This window comes from Acartia tonsa, chromosome 6, assembly GCF_053477335.1.
Source record: "Acartia tonsa isolate MP-2025a chromosome 6, ASM5347733v1, whole genome shotgun sequence".
Taxonomy (NCBI): Eukaryota; Metazoa; Arthropoda; class Copepoda; order Calanoida; family Acartiidae; genus Acartia; species Acartia tonsa.
The window spans coordinates 18,470,174-18,488,991 of record NC_137265.1 but is presented as its reverse complement, the minus strand read 5'-3'; the positions used below and the strand labels follow the sequence as shown (position 1 = coordinate 18,488,991).

Sequence of the window (18,818 nt, the reverse complement as noted above, 5' to 3'; positions counted from 1 at the left end):
GCCTTACTTTATTATTGTTAGTCAAGGCATTAATCAATCTAGCAATGACAAAAATATTGCAAAATAAAATTCTACCATAAACATCCAAAGTAACCATATCTTAAAACCTACAAAAAAAGGAACTAAACAAAGCTGCTCTAAAAAGTATGGACCAAATATTATTCTTATATTTATTATTTCTAGGTATACAATTATATTTGAATATTATCAGTTGTTATATAAGGTTATTATCACAGTGTTATTTCTTAGGCATATCAAGAATTTTAATCATATATTGTTTTTAGCAATGAAACTAGTCTATAACTTACTTTGTCTGTCCGTTCGTAAGTCAGTTCGGAACGCTGTAATGGAAATAAGATTTTTTAGTGAAGATTCCCTATACTAATAGGCATCCAGTAAAATATTCACTTGGTCCGTTGGTATGTCAGTCATTCTTCAAAAGTATAAAATTGAAAAATATTTTAACTTCTAAAATGTCTCTTAAAAAAATATACTCTGCTCTATAATTAACTTTGTCTGTTCATCCATCCATGATCTTTTTTTTCTTCGCTACTTATGGATGTTGTCATCCTTTGTTAATTATTATTTTGCTGATTTTCTTAAAATTATTTATCTTCATTGTTTTCCTTCTTCAGATTTTAACTTGCTTCTTTCTTTTATTCTCTCACATCTTAAAAGATTAGAAATAGAAAACTTGTCAAAACATACATCGAGACATAATAAGGTTAAACTAACTAAGCGATAAAGTGTTTTCGTAGAATTTAAATTTATGCCGTCAAACACGTTGAAAAGATCTAAATTACATAAATTAAACAGTAAACACATCTATGAGTTTAAGGAGTTTAAGTCATTAATGGACAGTTTCTTAAGATGACGTTGAGAAAGATTACAAGAGCCCTGCAGGAATAGTATCCCGCGAGAGAATTTTTAAAAATTTTAAAACAGGGGAGGGGGGTGTTTTTGTGGTCAAAAATAGATTTAAAAGAAGGCACCAATTTTACACTTGTTAAGTTGATGATTGTTAAGTATTAAAAACCTTTAGTTCGTTTAACAAATTCCCGTTATATTGCTTGTAGACCATAAATTCACCACCCCCACCTCTTTCTAAATAATATAGAATGTGAATTACCTTGGACATGTTTCACAATTTCTGTAGCATTCCCTGAAAAAAAAAAAAATATTGAATTAAATGTTTTGCGACAAACATTTGATATTATTTTTACATATGTATCCTTATATTAAAGTAACAAGATGTGTGTCTGCCTGTACTGAAGGATCTCACTAACCACTGTACCGATATGGTTCTACTTTCAGTGAAGGCTCCTATTAGTCCTAGGTAAGGTCTATAACTATTTTGGGCAAGGGTACAACGACCCTCCAAAGAGAAATCGCCACTTAAAAAATTATCCCTCCAAATGTTTTTTATTACTTTTTCTTATTAAATCTTAAGTTGAGGGTAGCCCCTCCCCCTCTTCCATTAAGATATCTGTATCAACCTGTGAAGAACAGCGGCACATTCAGCGCATGTTTCAGTGCCAGGATTAAAGGGGAACAATAACTCATCACTCATGCCACTAGAGGCATGTATGGGCGCAGCTGCTAGTATATCTATATCTGACCTGTGAAAAACAGCAGCATATTCAGCGCAAGTTTCAGTGCCAGGACTAAAGGGTAACAATAACTCATCACTCATGCCACTAGAGGCATGTATGGGCGCAGCTGCTAGTATATCTATATCTGACCTGTGAAAAACAGCAGCATATTCAGCGCAAGTTTCAGTGCCAGGACTAAAGGGGAACAATAACTCATCACTCATGCCACTAGAGGCATGTATGGGCGCAGCTGCTAGTATATCTATATCTAACCTGTGAAAAACAGCAGCACATTCAACGCAAGTTTCAGTGCCAGGACTAAAGGGGAACAATAACTCATCACTCATGCCACTAGAGGCATGTATGGGCGCAGCTGCTAGTGTATCTACATATCTAACCTGTGAAAAACAGCAGCACATTCAGCGCATGTTTCAGTGCCAGGATTAAAGGGGAACAATAACTCATCACTCATGCCACTAGAGGCATGTATGGGCGCAGCCGCTAGTATGTATATATCTGACCTGTGAAAAACAGCGGCACATTCAGCACATGTTTCAGTTCCAGGACTAAAGGGGAACAATAACTCATCCTTCTCCGTACACAACTCACATACAAACCCCTAAATTAATTCAAGTAAAATTAAGTACCTAGGGTTTAGTCACATGATGTTGAAGAATTTTACCTGGTGATTTCACTCATAAATATAAATGGACGTCTGAGCTCCCTATTATTTTCATTTCCAAGTTTCTAGTCCTTGCAGAACCCTATCAATTAGTTTTGCTATCCCTGCAGGACACTTTAATGCCCTTACTTCACCTAACACAAGCTAAACATAATTTTAAAAACATAATGTTTCATACACGATTTTAGGTAAAGTCTTTGTAAAAAAATAATCGATTTCTTCCTATTCTTTACCAAACTAAAGTTTATTTTTACGAGAGAACTATTTTACCTGAAAACTAAAAGTGTTTTGGTTAAAAAATCTTTTCTAATTCAGATGACTTTACCTTTGCTCTACAAAGAATACATCCAAGTATATGATCCTGCCAGGTCTCCAGAATATTACCCAACCAGGAGGACAATACTCCGCTGTTGACATCCAGTAGATCCTGGAAGCTGTACATAAACTCTGTCTCTACAAAGTGCTGCCGTTCCTCTAACATTCTAGAATAAATAATATCAAGAATACCCATGTGGATATCAACTTTTAGCATATTGAAGCTCAAATATAAAAGGTTGCAACCAAAATAACCAAAACTGTTTAAGTGTTCCTCAATGTCTCTGTACATTTTATGGATTTAATTCCAGCAGCCACCCTGCTAACCGTAAGATATGTTTCATCTCTAGAATACTAGTACCTGTATACCTGAGGAGTTTAATTCCAGCAGCCACCCTGCATACAATAAGATATTGCTTCATCTCTAGAGTAATAGTCCCTGTATACCTGAGTAGTTTAAGTCCGACAGCCACCCTACATACCATAATATATTGTTTCATCTCTAGAATACTAGTCCCTATATACCTGAGGAGTTTAATTCCAGCAACCACCCTGCATACCATAAGATATTGCTTCATCTCTGGAATACTAATCCTTCTATACCTGAGGAGTTTATGTCCAGCAGCCACCCTGCATACCATAAGATATTGCTTCATATCTAGAATACTAGTCCCTGTATACCTGAGTAGTTTAGGTCCAGCAGTCACCCTGCATACAATAAGATATTGCTTCATCTCTTGAATACTAGTCCCTCTATACCTGAGGATTTAAGTCTAGCAGCCACCCTGCATACTATAATATATTATTTCATCTCTAGAATACTAGTCCCTGTATACCTGAGTAGTTTAAGTCCAGCAGCCACCCTGCATACCATAAGATATTGTTTCATCTCAAGAACAGATCTTCTCTGTCTGCATATTGATGACAGCTCAGCTGATATTATACATAGGCTGGGACTTATTTTCTCCAAATCTAAAAAAAGGTTATGCTACAAAATTGAATCATACAGATACCTTGTAATCCTATAAATTAAGTAATGAAGTAAATGAAAAATTAACTTATCAATCATGTTTTCTTATCTTATGTATTAGCTTACAATTTTACACTATTTTTATATCATTCTTTAGTTTGGAATACAATATATTTACCTATTACAGCTTTCTTTCTCATCAGATTGAGATATTGATATGTTGCTTGGCAAACCTAAAACAATATAATCTGTAGAACTCTCAGTGAATGTCTATTAATTCTAAATATCTCTCCATATTTAAAATAAGTCTTCCTTGGAATTACTATTGCCTTTCCTCTTTTTATTACAATTTTTTTTCTTATTTTAAAAGGTAGTATCAAGAATGCCAAAGCCCAAAAAGCTGATTACAATTCAAAGAAAGGATTTTAAGACAAAAATAATGCCATAACTAATAGTACGGTAGAGTACATAAAATGCTAGTTACTTAAACATTAATACCTAGCACCTAGCAAAATTACTTAGTAAATTTTTATACCCCTAGTGAATATTAAATACCTTTTTACTTGTGAAATCCCAATTATTAATAACTCTAGCTGGTATAGGACTAGAATATTACCAGTAAATATTTAATACCTGTTTACTAGTGAAATCCCAATTATTAATAACTCTAGCTGGTAAGGACTAGTATATTACCAGTAAATATTTAATACCTGTTTACTAGTGAAATCCCAATTATTAATAACTCTAGCTGGTATAGGACTAGAATATTACCAGTAAATATTTAATACCTGTTTACTAGTGAAATCCCAATTATTAAGAACTATAGCTGGTAAAGGACTAGAATATTACCAGTAAATATTTAATACCTGTTTACTAGTGAAATCCCAATTATTAATAACTCTAGCTGGTATAGGACTAGAATATTACCAGTAAATATTTAATACCTGTTTACTAGTGAAATCCCAATTATTAAGAACTCTAGCTGGTATAGGACTAGAATATTACCAGTAAATATTTAATACCTGTTTACTAGTGAAATCCCAATTATTAAGAACTCTAGCTGGTATAGGACTTGGATATTACAAGTAAATATTTAATACCTGTTTACTAGTGAAATCCCAATTATTAAAAACTCTAGCTGGTATACGACTAGTATATCTCCAGTGAATATTTAATACCTGTTTACTAGTAAAATCCCAATTATTAAGAACTCTAGCTGGTATAGGACTAGTATATCCCCAGTGACAAGATTGGCAATACCATTTACCAACATAATCACATAGCCTAGAATATAATACATTTAATTCAAGTATTAAAATATCAATAAAAGCGAAGCTTTTAAATCAGAAGGTAGAACATACGAACAATTACACTTGTAGCGTCGGGACCTGATAAGCAGAATATCAATTTATAAGTCTTAACAAAATCATACCAAAAATCATAACAAAAGTTGGGATCATGGAAAAAGAAAACAAAGTAGTGGTTTTCGTCATATATTCACAATAGCTTTGATAGGTTATTTAGGTTAGGTAAATGTTAATGATTGCCCTCAGGGTTGACCTGACCATGACCATAGAATGGTCCGTAAATTGCAAAAGAAAAAAAAACTTTTTAGGACTTGATTATAAAGAGATGCTTCGCTTATGCATTAATTTAAGTAATAAGAAATGGTTACAAAGTTTAATGGGAATATGTACAATGTACATTAGCCTGTCCCGGATATGAAAAATTTTGTTAAAATTTTTGCCCCCAGCCATAATATAGTTGATTTATGCAAAATATTGACCCATGCAAAATATTTTTTCTGTAATGCAAAAATTACGATGGTACAAGCACTGCAAAGTTTTAAAATTTGCAAAAAAGACCTTTTTTTTAAAGCTCTTGTACCATCTCAATTTTAAAGATTTTTACAAAATTTCAATTCTAGTGTGTCTATATAAACCTGAAATTTACCAAAAAAAATGGGGGCAGTCTCAATTCTAACATATAATGGAAGAAGTGTAGCAAGTAATTTTCCAAAGTAAAAATTGCCAGATTTCATACATAAATAATGGGGTTGGGCTGGAATCGATAGATACAGATATCCGGCTGATTCATAATTCTGGATATCAAGTATTTAGGGTTATATTGACACACTAGAATTGAAATTTCGTAAAAATCTTTAAAATTGAGATGGTACAAACTTTTTAAAATCTGCAAAAAGACCGTTTTTAAAGCTTTTGTTTCATCTCAATTCTAAAGATTTTTATGAAATTTCAATTCTAGTGTGTCAATATAAACCTAAATACTTGATATCCAGAATTATAGATCAGCCGGATATCTGTATCCATCCAATCTGGCCTAACCCTATTATTTGTGTATGCAATTAGGCAATTTTTACTTTGAAAGATTACTTGCTACACCTTTGTCCTTCATATGTTAAAATTGAGACTGCCCCCATTTTTTTTGGTAAATTTCAGGTTTATTTTGACACACTAGAATTGAATTTTTTTTAAAATCTTTAAAATTGAGATGGTACAAGAGCTTTAAAAACAGGTCTTTTTGCAAATTTTAAAAATTTTGCAGTGCTTGTACCATCGCAATTTTTGCATTATAGAAAAAATATTTTGCATGGGTCATTATTTTGCATAAATCAACCATATTATGGCTGGGGGCAAAAATTAAAAAAAAAAATTTCTAAAACGGGACAGGGTAATGTACATAGTAACTGTGATACTTAAAATTCAGTCACCTGTGGCCGCCAGTGGCAAAAAATCTGGAGCAACATTCGGCACATTCATATCCTTGCTCGATGAGGCTAAAAATAAATCAAATTATATACTAAAAATCGAAGGCAAACAAGTTTTATTTCAGATGAATTTTCAAGCTATTTTGGCTTTATATTTTCGGTCAGTCAGAAATAATTTTAACACTTAAAAAACCTATTTTTCATAATATTGATAACATATCAGCATAATGTTTTTTTTATCATTATTTGTCTTTTATGTAAATTATTAACCGAAGTCTATTTTAGAATTTTACTTGCAAATAAAGGGAAGAAACTGACAATTGCAGATAAATTCATCTAGCCCCTGATTATTTTTAGGTAACCAAAGACATAATTACAATTTACAAAAATTAGGAAAGGTTAATTTTTCTGCCATTGTAATTGCCCTGTATCTCTGCGCATTTATACCTGACTTCTGGACAGATTGTATAGCTGAGTTGTCCATCATAGATAGTTATATCCTCTTCTTCCTCTAGGGGGTGCAGCCAAGCCCCCACACATTTTCGGCTCAATCTAAAACAATTTTAAACATTTTTTATGATATAAATATTAATATGGAAGAAGGGGACCTTGGACTAAAAATGACTCTTCTATTAAACAAGTTCTTTTATTCGTTGGCTCAAAGACTGTAATTGGATTTTCAATGGTTGGGTCCAAACTAGAAGTGACCAAACTTTTCAACCAATAAATTCAATCTAAGAAGGATTATTATTTTCGTCTTCATGTGGATGAACGAGAGCATTATTTATTAAAACAACGAAAATGGTCCCTTTCGTGACATCGCACCTCAAGGGGCGATTTGTCGTATTTTTAAAATGGCTTTTTATAGGTTATTTTAGGTTAGGTTAGGTTATATTGGGTTAGGTGATTGCCCCACATGGTTTGATTAGCCCCGCAGGGTTAGAGAACCCCGCAGGGGCTAGAAAAAGGAGAAAACCTACTGTGAAAAATGCGAATAATCGCCCCTTAAGGTGCGATGTCACGAAAGGGACTATACCTAAAACAACTTATAGTAGTGATCATAGATATGTTGGGTCTTCTTACATATTAAGTTTCTGTTAATCATTGCACCGATGAATTATTATTTTTTTTCATCCCAGTTTTTGATAGAAAACGAGTTGCCTCAAAAAATAACCTGTTAAGACATTGAGCATGAAGAATATGGGTACAGGTCTTGCATTCATAGATTGTCTGGAGTAAGGGCCACACAACAGAGCCACATTCATCACAGTATCTCCTAAATATAATAATATAGGTATCCATATATATCCTTTATCCATTAATAATATTCATAGATTGTCTGGAGCAAGGGCCACACAACAGAGCCACATTCATCACAGTATCTCATAAATATAATAATATATCCATATATATCCGATATCAATTAATAATATTCATAGATTGTCTGGAGCAAGGGCCACACAACAGAGCCACATTCATCACAGTATCTCCTTAATATAATAATATATCCATATATATCTTATATCCATTAATAATATTCATAGATTGTCTGGAGCAAGGGCCACACAACAGAGCCACATTCATCACAGTATCTCCTTAATATAATAATATATCAATATATATCTTATATCCATTAATAATATTCATAGATTGTCTGGAGCAAGGGCCACACAACAGAGCCACATTCATCACAGTATCTCCTAAATATAATAATATATCCATATATATCCGATATCAATTAATAATATTCATAGATTGTCTGGAGCAAGGGCCACACAACAGAACTATATTCATCACAGTATCTCCTTAATATAATAATATATCCATATATATCTTATATCCATTAATAATATTCATAGATTGTCTGGAGCAAGGGCCACACAACAGAACCACATTCATCACAGTATCTTCTAAATATTATAATACAGTGTGTTTTTTTTTATGAGAACTTTTAATTTAATGATTAATGGCTTATTTTCTTCGTTTTTTAATGCAATTAATAGGACACCAAAAAAATATTTTAGTTTTTATTTAAAAAGTACAGTAAAATCTAAAATTCAAAACTTAGGTGTCAACATATAAAAATAGTTTTAGCGCATTTTTCTTAAAAAAATGGATTTTCTGTAGTCAACTTTGGGGGGCCAGTACTCCCTCCTTGATTGAGATATGACCTTCAAACTTTGATATGTTCTAGTATATGTCCCTAATAGTATCTGTATACATTTTTAGCTCTATATCTCAACTTAGAAGTGTTTAGCAGCCATTCTTGCAAAAGGTTGATTATTTGAGCAAAAGAAAAATGCACTAACACTATTTTTAGATGTTGACACCTAAGTTTTGAATTTTAGATTTTACTGTACTTTTTAAATATAAGCTGAAATATTTTTTTGTTGTTCTATTAATTGCACAAAAAAACGAAGAAAATAAGCCATTAATCATTAAATTCTGATAACTATAAGTGGGGTAAAATTGCTTTCAAAAAAGTTCTCATAAAAAAAAACACACTGTATATCCATATATATCCTATAACCATTAATAATATTCATAGATAGTCTGGAGCAAGGGCCACACAACAGAGCCACATTCATCACAGTATCTCCTAAATATAATAATATATCAATATATATCTTATATCCATTAATAATATTCATAGATTGTCTGGAGCAAGGGCCACACAACAGAGCCACATTCATCACAGTATCTCCTAAATATAATAATATATCAATATATATCTTATATCCATTAATAATATTCATAGATTGTCTGGAGCAAGGGCCACACAACAGAGCCACATTCATCACAGTATCTCCTTAATATAATAATATATCCATATATATCTTATATCCATTAATAATATTCATAGATTGTCTGGAGCAAGGGCCACACAACAGAACTATATTCATCACAGTATCTCCTAAATATAATAATATATCCATATATATCCGATATCAATTAATAATATTCATAGATTGTCTGGAGCAAGGGCCACACAACAGAGCCACATTCATCACAGTATCTCCTTAATATAATAATATATCCATATATATCTTATATCCATTAATAATATTCATAGATTGTCTGGAGCAAGGGCCACACAACAGAGCCACATTCATCACAGTATCTCCTAAATATAATAATATATCCATATATATCCGATATCAATTAATAATATTCATAGATTGTCTGGAGCAAGGGCCACACAACAGAGCCACATTCATCACAGTATCTCCTTAATATAATAATATATCCATATATATCTTATATCCATTAATAATATTCATAGATTGTCTGGAGCAAGGGCCACACAACAGAGCCACATTCATCACAGTATCTCCTTAATATAATAATATATCCATATATATCTTATATCCATTAATAATATTCATAGATTGTCTGGAGCAAGGGCCACACAACAGAACTATATTCATCACAGTATCTCCTAAATATAATAATATATCCATATATATCCGATATCAATTAATAATATTCATAGATTGTCTGGAGCAAGGGCCACACAACAGAGCCACATTCATCACAGTATCTCATAAATATAATAATATATCAATATATATCTTATATCCATTAATAATATTCATAGATTGTCTGGAGCAAGGGCCACACAACAGAGCCACATTCATCACAGTATCTCCTAAATATAATAATATATCCATATATATCCGATATCAATTAATAATATTCATAGATTGTCTGGAGCAAGGGCCACACAACAGAGCCACATTCATCACAGTATCTCATAAATATAATAATATATCAATATATATCTTATATCCATTAATAATATTCATAGATTGTCTGGAGCAAGGGCCACACAACAGAGCCACATTCATCACAGTATCTCATAAATATAATAATATATCAATATATATCTTATATCCATTAATAATATTCATAGATTGTCTGGAGCAAGGGCCACACAACAGAACTATATTCATCACAGTATCTCCTAAATATAATAATATATCCATATATATCCTATATCCATTAATAATATTAATAGATAGTCTGGAGCAAGGGCCACACAACAGAACTATATTCATCACAGTATCTCCTAAATATAATAATATATCCATATATATCTTATATCCATTAATAATATTCATAGATTGTCTGAAGCAAGGGCCACACAACAGAACTATATTCATCACAGTATCTCCTAAATATAATAATATATCCATATATATCCTATATCCATTAATAATATTAATAGATAGTCTGGAGCAAGGGCCACACAACAGAACTATATTAATCACAGTATCTCCTAAATATAATAATATATCCATATATATCTTATATCCATTAATAATATTCATAGATTGTCTGGAGCAAGGGCCTCACAACTGAACCATATTCATCACAGTATCTCCTAAATATAATAATATATCCATATATATCTTATATCCATTAATAATATTCATAGATTGTCTGGAGCAAGGGCCACACAACAGAGCCACATTCATCACAGTATCTCCTATATATAATAATATATCCATATATTTCCTATATCCATTAATAATATTCATAGATAGTCTGGAGCAAGGGCCACACAACAGAGCCACATTCATCACAGTATCTCCTAAATATAATAATATGTCCATATATATCCTATATCCAGAAATAATATTCATAGATAGTCTGGAGCAAGGGCCACACAACAGAGCCACATTCATCACAGTATCTCCTAAATATAATAATATATCCATATATATCCTATATCCATTAATAATATTCATAGATTGTCTGGAGCAAGGGCCACACAACAGAACCATATTCATCACAGTATCTCCTAAAAATCAATGTTTTGAATGGATTTATTATTACTTGGATGTTGCACCAGATTATCATATCCTTATGATAAAGTAACAGGATATCTGTTTGTCTGTGTGTACCGAAGTATCTCGCTAACCGCTGAACCGATCGGGTTCTCCTTTACAGGGTAGCTTCTCATAGGTCCCTGGAAGGTTTATAACTATTTTCATGTGGGGTGGGACACCCCCAACCTCCCCCAAAAATAAAAATACCTCCCCCTCAAAAAAAAAAATCTCCCCCCCCCCCCAATTTAAAAAAAAAAAATTTCCTTTAAATCTAAATTTCGAAAAATTTATTTGATCAAACCTCTAGGGGCACAGCCCCTAGAGGCTAGGGGCGAAGCCGCTAGTACTCTGATAAAGTGGTACTCGCAGCTAGCTATAATAACGATCCTTCCTTTATCTCTTCTCTTTCTTCTGGATGAATGAAATGACAAATAAATGATGTTCAAATTATCAACCTTAAAGGGACTGTGAACGTAAATTTTTCTCATCTTAATATCAAATCTTAACATTATATCATTCATAATATCTCACAGATAGAGCAAAACGCGCTTTTGTTTGCTTTAAAAACGGCTTTTTCCGACGATTTTCCGTATTATATTAAATGTGCATTAAATTGCTTTTTTCTCCCATTATAGCTAAAATTAAACTTTTTCACATAGTTCTTGATTTTTCCTAACGGTTAAGCTGACTTTTAACATAATCCTTGCTTTAAAACAATGTATAGTTACTTAGAAATTGATAAAATAAGCAATATTTTTTATTGAAAACCAAATACAATAACAAAGCTAGAAACAGGTTTTTTTTATTAGTATCCAATTAACTTTAGATGCCCATCTCTCGCCCACAAAATACCATAAAATCAAGGCATTATTCCTGGATATTTTTGTTAATAGGACGTTTTTGGTTGATCAGTGTAGTGAAATGTGCTTAGAAAATGTTAAGATTTGATAATCAGATGAGAAAATTTACGTTCACACTCCCTTTAATTAACGACAAATTTTGCCCTGTCAATATATTTACGTATATCCTATATCCATTCATAACATTCTTAGATTGTCTGAAGAATTTAATTGTCCAAGTTTAGTACCTGCTTGGGAAGGCTTGGTTTATTGGAACTAATGAATGGCGCAGAGTTTCAACCTCACCAGGACTCTAAATGATAATAAAATAAATTATTAATAACAGCGTAGACTCTTTATATCAGTTTAAGGAAGGTTTAGTTAATTTGAACAAAAAATATTTTGCAGCCCAAAATTATGAAGATGAGCGGAGCAAAAGTTAATATTAAACATTTTATTTCAATGAAATGATATGAAGAGTTGCGAATATTTTCAAATAACTGTCAAAATCACCTTACTCTTAATCAAAAACAAAAAAATGTCAGGGGAGGACCCTCCCACCCTTTTTTGGGTACAACATCTATAATCTCCCCACCACCCCAACTCAAGTTTAACCTAAAATTTTAGTTTTGTCTGATTATTCAAAGAAAAAAATTGTGTAAGGAAGCCCCCACGGCAAATTTCACGGAGAGGCTCCCAGAGGAAACGGGCTATGTCACTTGCTATAAAATAATAATTATGAAATACCGGTAATATTTTCTGTTTAATTTTGGTTGCATTAATTTCTTCGTCCCACTTACTATCATCACAACAATTCAATTTATACAAACTTTGTTTCAATATCTTTGAAAAAGACATTATTTGTTTAATTTTAAGATAATACTAAGGCAACGAGTGATAGAAACTAAACTGAAAAGACAAACATCAAAATCCAAAAACCAGATAATGTGTATATTGCAAAGATAACAATTGTTATCGATAACTAATTGAGATTATTTCCGATAAGCAAAGTGAAAAGGAAAGGTATTTTGATAATATGATATTATCAATCACAGTCATACATAGGGATCTTAAGGGATAAGATATCTCCAACGATGATAAACAAAATTTTTTCTTTTTACAAATTTTTGTTTTTAGGTACAGGTATAATTTACAGTGCAACGTCCCCTAACTGATATAAAACTGATTGAAATCTTACAATCTTTCACATTTAGGTGGTACAATGGTTAGAGCCCCTAAGATATTTGCATCACAGTGCATTGATATTGTCAAAAATTTCAAAAGATTATGAACAAAGTAATACCTGAAAGAATTTTCGATTTTCCAAATCTTGTTCTTTAATTTTAAGTTTAATAAGCTTGTGGACAATTGCCTTTCTTTGGTCCGTATTAACATCTGTTTCTATGATACTCTTACGCACTGCAGATATAGCTTCCTAAAATAAAGATTCTTTAATTATTGGCACTTCTACCTACTCTATACTTTGGACATGTCCGTGCGTCTATCAAGCAGATTCTGTGCACGGAATTCTCATTCAACAAACCACTTATTTATATAAAACGCCTCCTTTACAAAACTGATAGTCAATGATAGATTACATTTTCTGAATATTTCAAAAATGATTTAACTAAAAAAAGGGGGGGGGGGGGGGGTAAAATGTGGTGACTCGTCACACGACATACCAGCAATTTTATTTTGGGTGCTACTCCCTTAGTTTTAGAGATAATTGCGGCCGTTTTCCGCCGCCACCAAAAAAAATTTTTCATCATTTGAGACCATGGTATTTTTAAAAAAAAATTTTCCCCTTACAAGCAACCCTGCGGGGAGATTTTGTTTCAATATCTTTTAAAGCACAGGAGTACCACTGAATTTAAGATATACCTTGAAAAAAAAAGTCCCCCCGAAGGGTTGCTTGTAAGGGGAAAAATTTTTGAAAAAAATAACATGGTCTCAAATGATTCCAAATTGCCTAATTCGGCGAGAAATGCAATAAAAATTTTTTTTTTGTGGTGGCGGAAAACAGCGGCGGGCGGCGGGAGCGGCGGTCCCGCCGCCGTTTTTTTTGAAAGATACCAATAGTTGGGGTAATTAGTGACCCAGCCCAAAAGATTTCATCCAATTATCTCTAAAACTAAGGGAGTAGCACCCAAAATAAAATTGCTGGTATGTCGTGTGACGAGTCACCACATTTTACCCCCCCCCCCTCCCCTTTTATAGTAGTTTCAAATATTCTAAAAACTAATATTATTTTAGCTTTCTGTTTGGTATAAAAGCAAAGCTTTGTCCAAATTTGGGTTTGTATGTCTGTTCGTCAAACAATGATTTGCGCTAACCTGTATTTCTGACAAGGATGTGTAAGATGCAGAGGAAAGGAGGTCCCAATTATCATTTTCATCTGATACGTCAACAGTGCTCCTTAAAAGTGTATGTAAAATGAATTGTTAGGAGTTGGTCAAAGATTTTATTCAGTTTGTTAATATTTAGCCTTTAGAGAATGTTAAATGTCTCCTTTCTTGGACCAATAAGAATACACATTGTAGGGACATTCAGGCCATATCATTGATCAGAAAGTGTGGGAAGGGTACTTATCATTTCATTTGCTTTGGAAAATTAAGCCGTACAATCATTTTAAATGCATGCTCTAAACATAAATTTTTGTTCAAGGATGAAGATTTTAGTTCATTTCATTTGGTAAAAAAATATATTACCTTTCATCATTAGAACCAGTGGAGCCTAAACTCAGCCCACCCAAAGAACCAACAGAACTCATTTTTTGTGTCTAAAAGAACTTAAGAAGACAATTTAGAAAGAGGGGCAGAAAAAATGGACACTTCTAGTTAGACCCAACCAATCAAGATCCAATATAAGTCTCAAAAGTTTCTAAGTTAACGAAAGGGAGAGCGTGCTAAAAAAAACTTTGGATATATTTAATTTGTAGTCCATTGTCCACTCCCCTCCTAGCATATTAGACATCTTCCAATTTTTTTTAAAAATCTTGAAAAGAAAGTAATAATTACGATTTATTTGCAGACAATAAATGAAACCAAAACAAAAATAAAATTGTTGATTGATTGATTTCCTGACTTTGTAATTTTTGTAAATTAGGTAATAGAAATATAAACATGTTATAATTTATATATTTTTTTTTATTTTTTTGACATTTTTTATGTTTTTAACAATTTGTTTATTTATAAAAAAAATAATTATAATGACTTAATTTGTAAATATTACAACAGATGTACGAATGCCGCTGATAATTTTTGTCATCCACAACAGACAGATTTTAGGGCGTGGGGTGGGGGCATGAGAGGCAAGGGGGAACTTTACTAACCCAAAATCCACAAGTTTTTTCTGACGAAAAAAGTGAATAAGATAAAAAGATAAGAAATTTGAAATACCTATGATTAAAAATGTTTTGTTTAAACCAAAATATTTTCATAAAAGAATGGTTTAATTTTAAATTTTTTTTGTTTTAAAGTTAGTGTGCTCCAGTAAATACATTTAAATGGCCGGGTTTATTTAATAATTAATAATAATTAGGTAATGTTTCGATCTTTTTCTTCGATATTTATTCCATATTAATACTAGCGGATATGTTCCTAGAGGCCTCTATGGAACTTTAGGTAAGAGAGGGGCGAGATGGTCCGACATTATATTTTCCCACTTATAACAGAAATTTTTTTAAGGGGTTAAGCCAGCATGTCCCCATTTTAATTCTCAAGGTCCCTTTTTAGACACTTCTTTTATATTTAATCCTCAATTTAGTATTTTTTATGCATTACCTGACTTTTTTATTTACAGACTTTTAAAGATGAATTATATATTGTAACAAGTAAAAAATATGCAATGCTGTCTTGCCCGCAGATTATGGATGTACCTTATTTACCTCCTCATCAGCTTAACAATGCAGAAACATACCTCTGTGGAGGGGGTAGGAGAGACCCCCTTGCTGGCTTGTGAGATTATGGTTGTTATTGATTCACCCCTATTCCATCATTATAAAGAAGATATAGCCTATGTTAAACAGATTAGTCAGAATCTTGTCAAGGGAGTTAATGATATTTATCATAGGTAACTATTAGTTTTTATTGTTCATTTTTTTTAATAGATAAGCTTTTCTTAAGATCTTACAAACTACTTGCTCTTATATATATATATATATTTATACTTAATATTATGTTACTTATAATAATCTATCTAATGATAAGAGTAATCACAGAGTTTTATTTATAGGCATTGAAAGTAATTTTTGCTTTTCTAATATTCCATTCCATTTTATATTTCAGAACTGTGTTTACTGGAGAATTCTCAAACATAAATTTTAGACTCAGCAACATAGAGGTGCTGTACGACTTTTGTAACCACTGCAATCAGACACAAAAAGAATTTCTGAGCCAGTTTTCTAAATTTAACTACCATGAATATTGTATCTCAATGTTGTTTACGTACCGAGACTTTCCCGCTGGGTTGGCCGGTCTCGCGTGGCGGGGCTCAGCCTGCTCAGAAACTCTTAACACAGGCTTCATCACCTTTCTTAACAATAACCTTGAGTCAGAGGAGAAGGATAATATTATAACATTAGCACATGAGATGGGACACCTGTTAGGAGCTACTCATGTTGACGGTACAAACTGCGGAGAGCGGGATGATTATATTATGAGCCCCACTGGCACCAACCATGTGTATCCAGTGTTCTCACAATGTAGTATAGAGGCCATCCATAAGGTATTGAGAGAGAAAAGATTTGCTGGCTGTTTTAAGGAGGTTCCGAGAGGTCGCCAACAGGAGGTGGGGTTTTGTGGCAATGGAATCTTGGAGGGATTCGAGCAGTGTGACTGTGGGATGCACTATGAAAAGTGTTGGGACCCCTGTTGTATTGCAGGTAAAGCCTACCGAATAACTTTAAAAAATACCAATTTATTATATGTTTTTCAATATATCCAATTTATTTAACATAATAAACCTTATTGAATTAATGTTTAGGACATGTATCTCCCTCAGACAGATACTGGAATGAATCAGCCAGACCTTGCCAATATAACTCCAAAGAAATCTGCAGAGATCCATACAAAATACTCTACAATTATGGTCTCATAGGACCATCTATATTCATTCTGACATCCTCAATACTCCTCACTATTATTCTTCGTAAAAACTGGAGAGGTTCTAAGTCATTATTTAAACATAATACTCATCTTGCCACTACACAATCCACGCAACATACTCATAGACCAAAAGAAAAAGTGATAACTAACGGCAAGTCTAAATCAGTTTCTAGTCACGATTCAGTAGCAATTTCTCAGCCATTATTTATATCAACTACAGCTGATATTTCAAACACTAAAACTTGTAAGAGAGTAAAAAATCAGTCTTCCTATAACTCGGGCCAAACGAACAGACCTATAATTAAAGAAAAGTCCAATCCTTTCAAAACTAGTCAGAGTACAAAACCTTCTAGTCAAGAATCAGCCAGATGGAGTGATAGTTCATCGAATGCTTATGGTGTAAATAATCAAGATAGTTATAATAATGTAGACGAGTCAACTAGTTTTATAACAACCCCATTGAGTGGAGCCAGGGAAGGGGGACGGGGTGCCCAAAGCTGGCCTGTGAAGAAACAGCCAAGAGTTGCGGATCTCATACAAAGTTTAGAGCAACAGAATCCTTTAAGTGGCCAGGTAATAAAGATTGTTGATGTAGTTTTTTTAGGTATATTTTAGCCCGCTTCAAGTTTTAATTTATTGCAGTATATGATAAACTGGTGTAAGATTCAAGTAATAATAAATCCATTATTTTAATTCAAAGTTTAATAGGTAAAATTTCTTGAATTTATCTTTCTCAATTTCTTTTGATTATACTAAAGAATGTTTACAACTTCTTTTTTAGTCTGTGCAGAATAAGGAAGGATATGATCCAATTCCGCGTAGATCTGCCCCACTGCCCTCACAGGTTGTGGCTACCCACTCTTCTAGTCGAAGCATAGCATCAACACCCACCCCAACAAAGTCCTTATCAAGTTCAACAGGATTAGCCAGATCTGGTCTTTCTGGAGATGTTTACCTGAATAGAGAAGTGAATACTTCAAATAACCAAAGTTATGACCCACGGCCAAGAAGATCTGCTCCTAGACCACCTCGATAATTTCTATTATTAGCGTAACTACTCTTTAATAAACCGTTTTCGTATGGCTGATTGGAATTTCTCTCTTCTTTTATTTAACCAAAAATCAGTCTTTAAAACAACTTAATATCTACAAAAGTAAGTAGATATATTCTATAAAAATAAATTCAGTTTACCTACTTCTGCTATACTTCAAAACGTCGATTAATTAAATTCAACCATTATAGAAAAATATTTTGACAAACTTTATTAACTTCCGTTTCCTCCCTAAATAATAATTTTGAACATTTTTTCTTATTTCAGTGTAATCGCTTAATTATATCTGATTTTATTTACAGCTTCATAGACCTTAATTCATATTATGATTTTTTTTAACAGTTATGTAATTAACATGTAAAATAGATAGGTACTCAAGGGGGGGGGGGAAGTTCTGACACATTTGCGTAAACGGTGAGTATAGGCTTTATCTTTGGACTGAGAGGATAGGTTATTAAAGATAAAATCATTCTTATATGATGAATATCCCCCAGATTTAAGATTTTTTGGATAGGCCTCCAGGTTCCGGAGCTCCAGGCCTCCAGGTGGTCTCTGTACAGGTAAAATTGAAAAAAAATTTTTTTTTTTTTAAAGTTACAGGTCAACTTATAAAACAAAATATGCATATTTTTTAATATTATTCACATATTTGAAGAAAAAATATGCATATTTTGTTTTTGGATAGGCCTCCAGGTTCCGGAGCT

General features: G+C 32.7%; 2 protein-coding genes across 2 annotated transcripts; one reads left to right on the top strand and one right to left on the bottom strand.

Moving 5' to 3' along the window:
• Positions 1–156: 156 nt before the first annotated feature.
• Positions 157–14,831, bottom strand: DEF8 (differentially expressed in FDCP 8 homolog). The gene is made up of 14 exons (XM_080165594.1): positions 14,667–14,831; positions 14,292–14,373; positions 13,262–13,393; positions 12,207–12,271; positions 7,462–7,563; positions 6,735–6,839; positions 6,291–6,356; positions 4,738–4,843; positions 3,738–3,792; positions 3,426–3,561; positions 2,600–2,756; positions 2,114–2,211; positions 1,130–1,162; positions 157–670 (listed from the first exon to the last, which is right to left on the bottom strand). The coding sequence occupies exons 1-14, from the start codon at positions 14,726–14,728 to the stop codon at positions 616–618; spliced, it is 1,254 nt and encodes a 417-aa protein (XP_080021720.1). The 5' UTR covers positions 14,729–14,831; the 3' UTR covers positions 157–615.
• A 419-nt stretch (positions 14,832–15,250) lies between these two features.
• LOC145323183 (uncharacterized) lies at positions 15,251–18,215 on the top strand. Its single transcript, XM_080165587.1, has 4 exons — positions 15,251–16,029; positions 16,245–16,840; positions 16,942–17,636; positions 17,845–18,215. Exons 1-4 carry the CDS (start codon positions 15,800–15,802, stop codon positions 18,097–18,099), a joined length of 1,776 nt encoding a protein of 591 aa, XP_080021713.1. The 5' UTR covers positions 15,251–15,799; the 3' UTR covers positions 18,100–18,215.
• Positions 18,216–18,818: the final 603 nt, after the last annotated feature.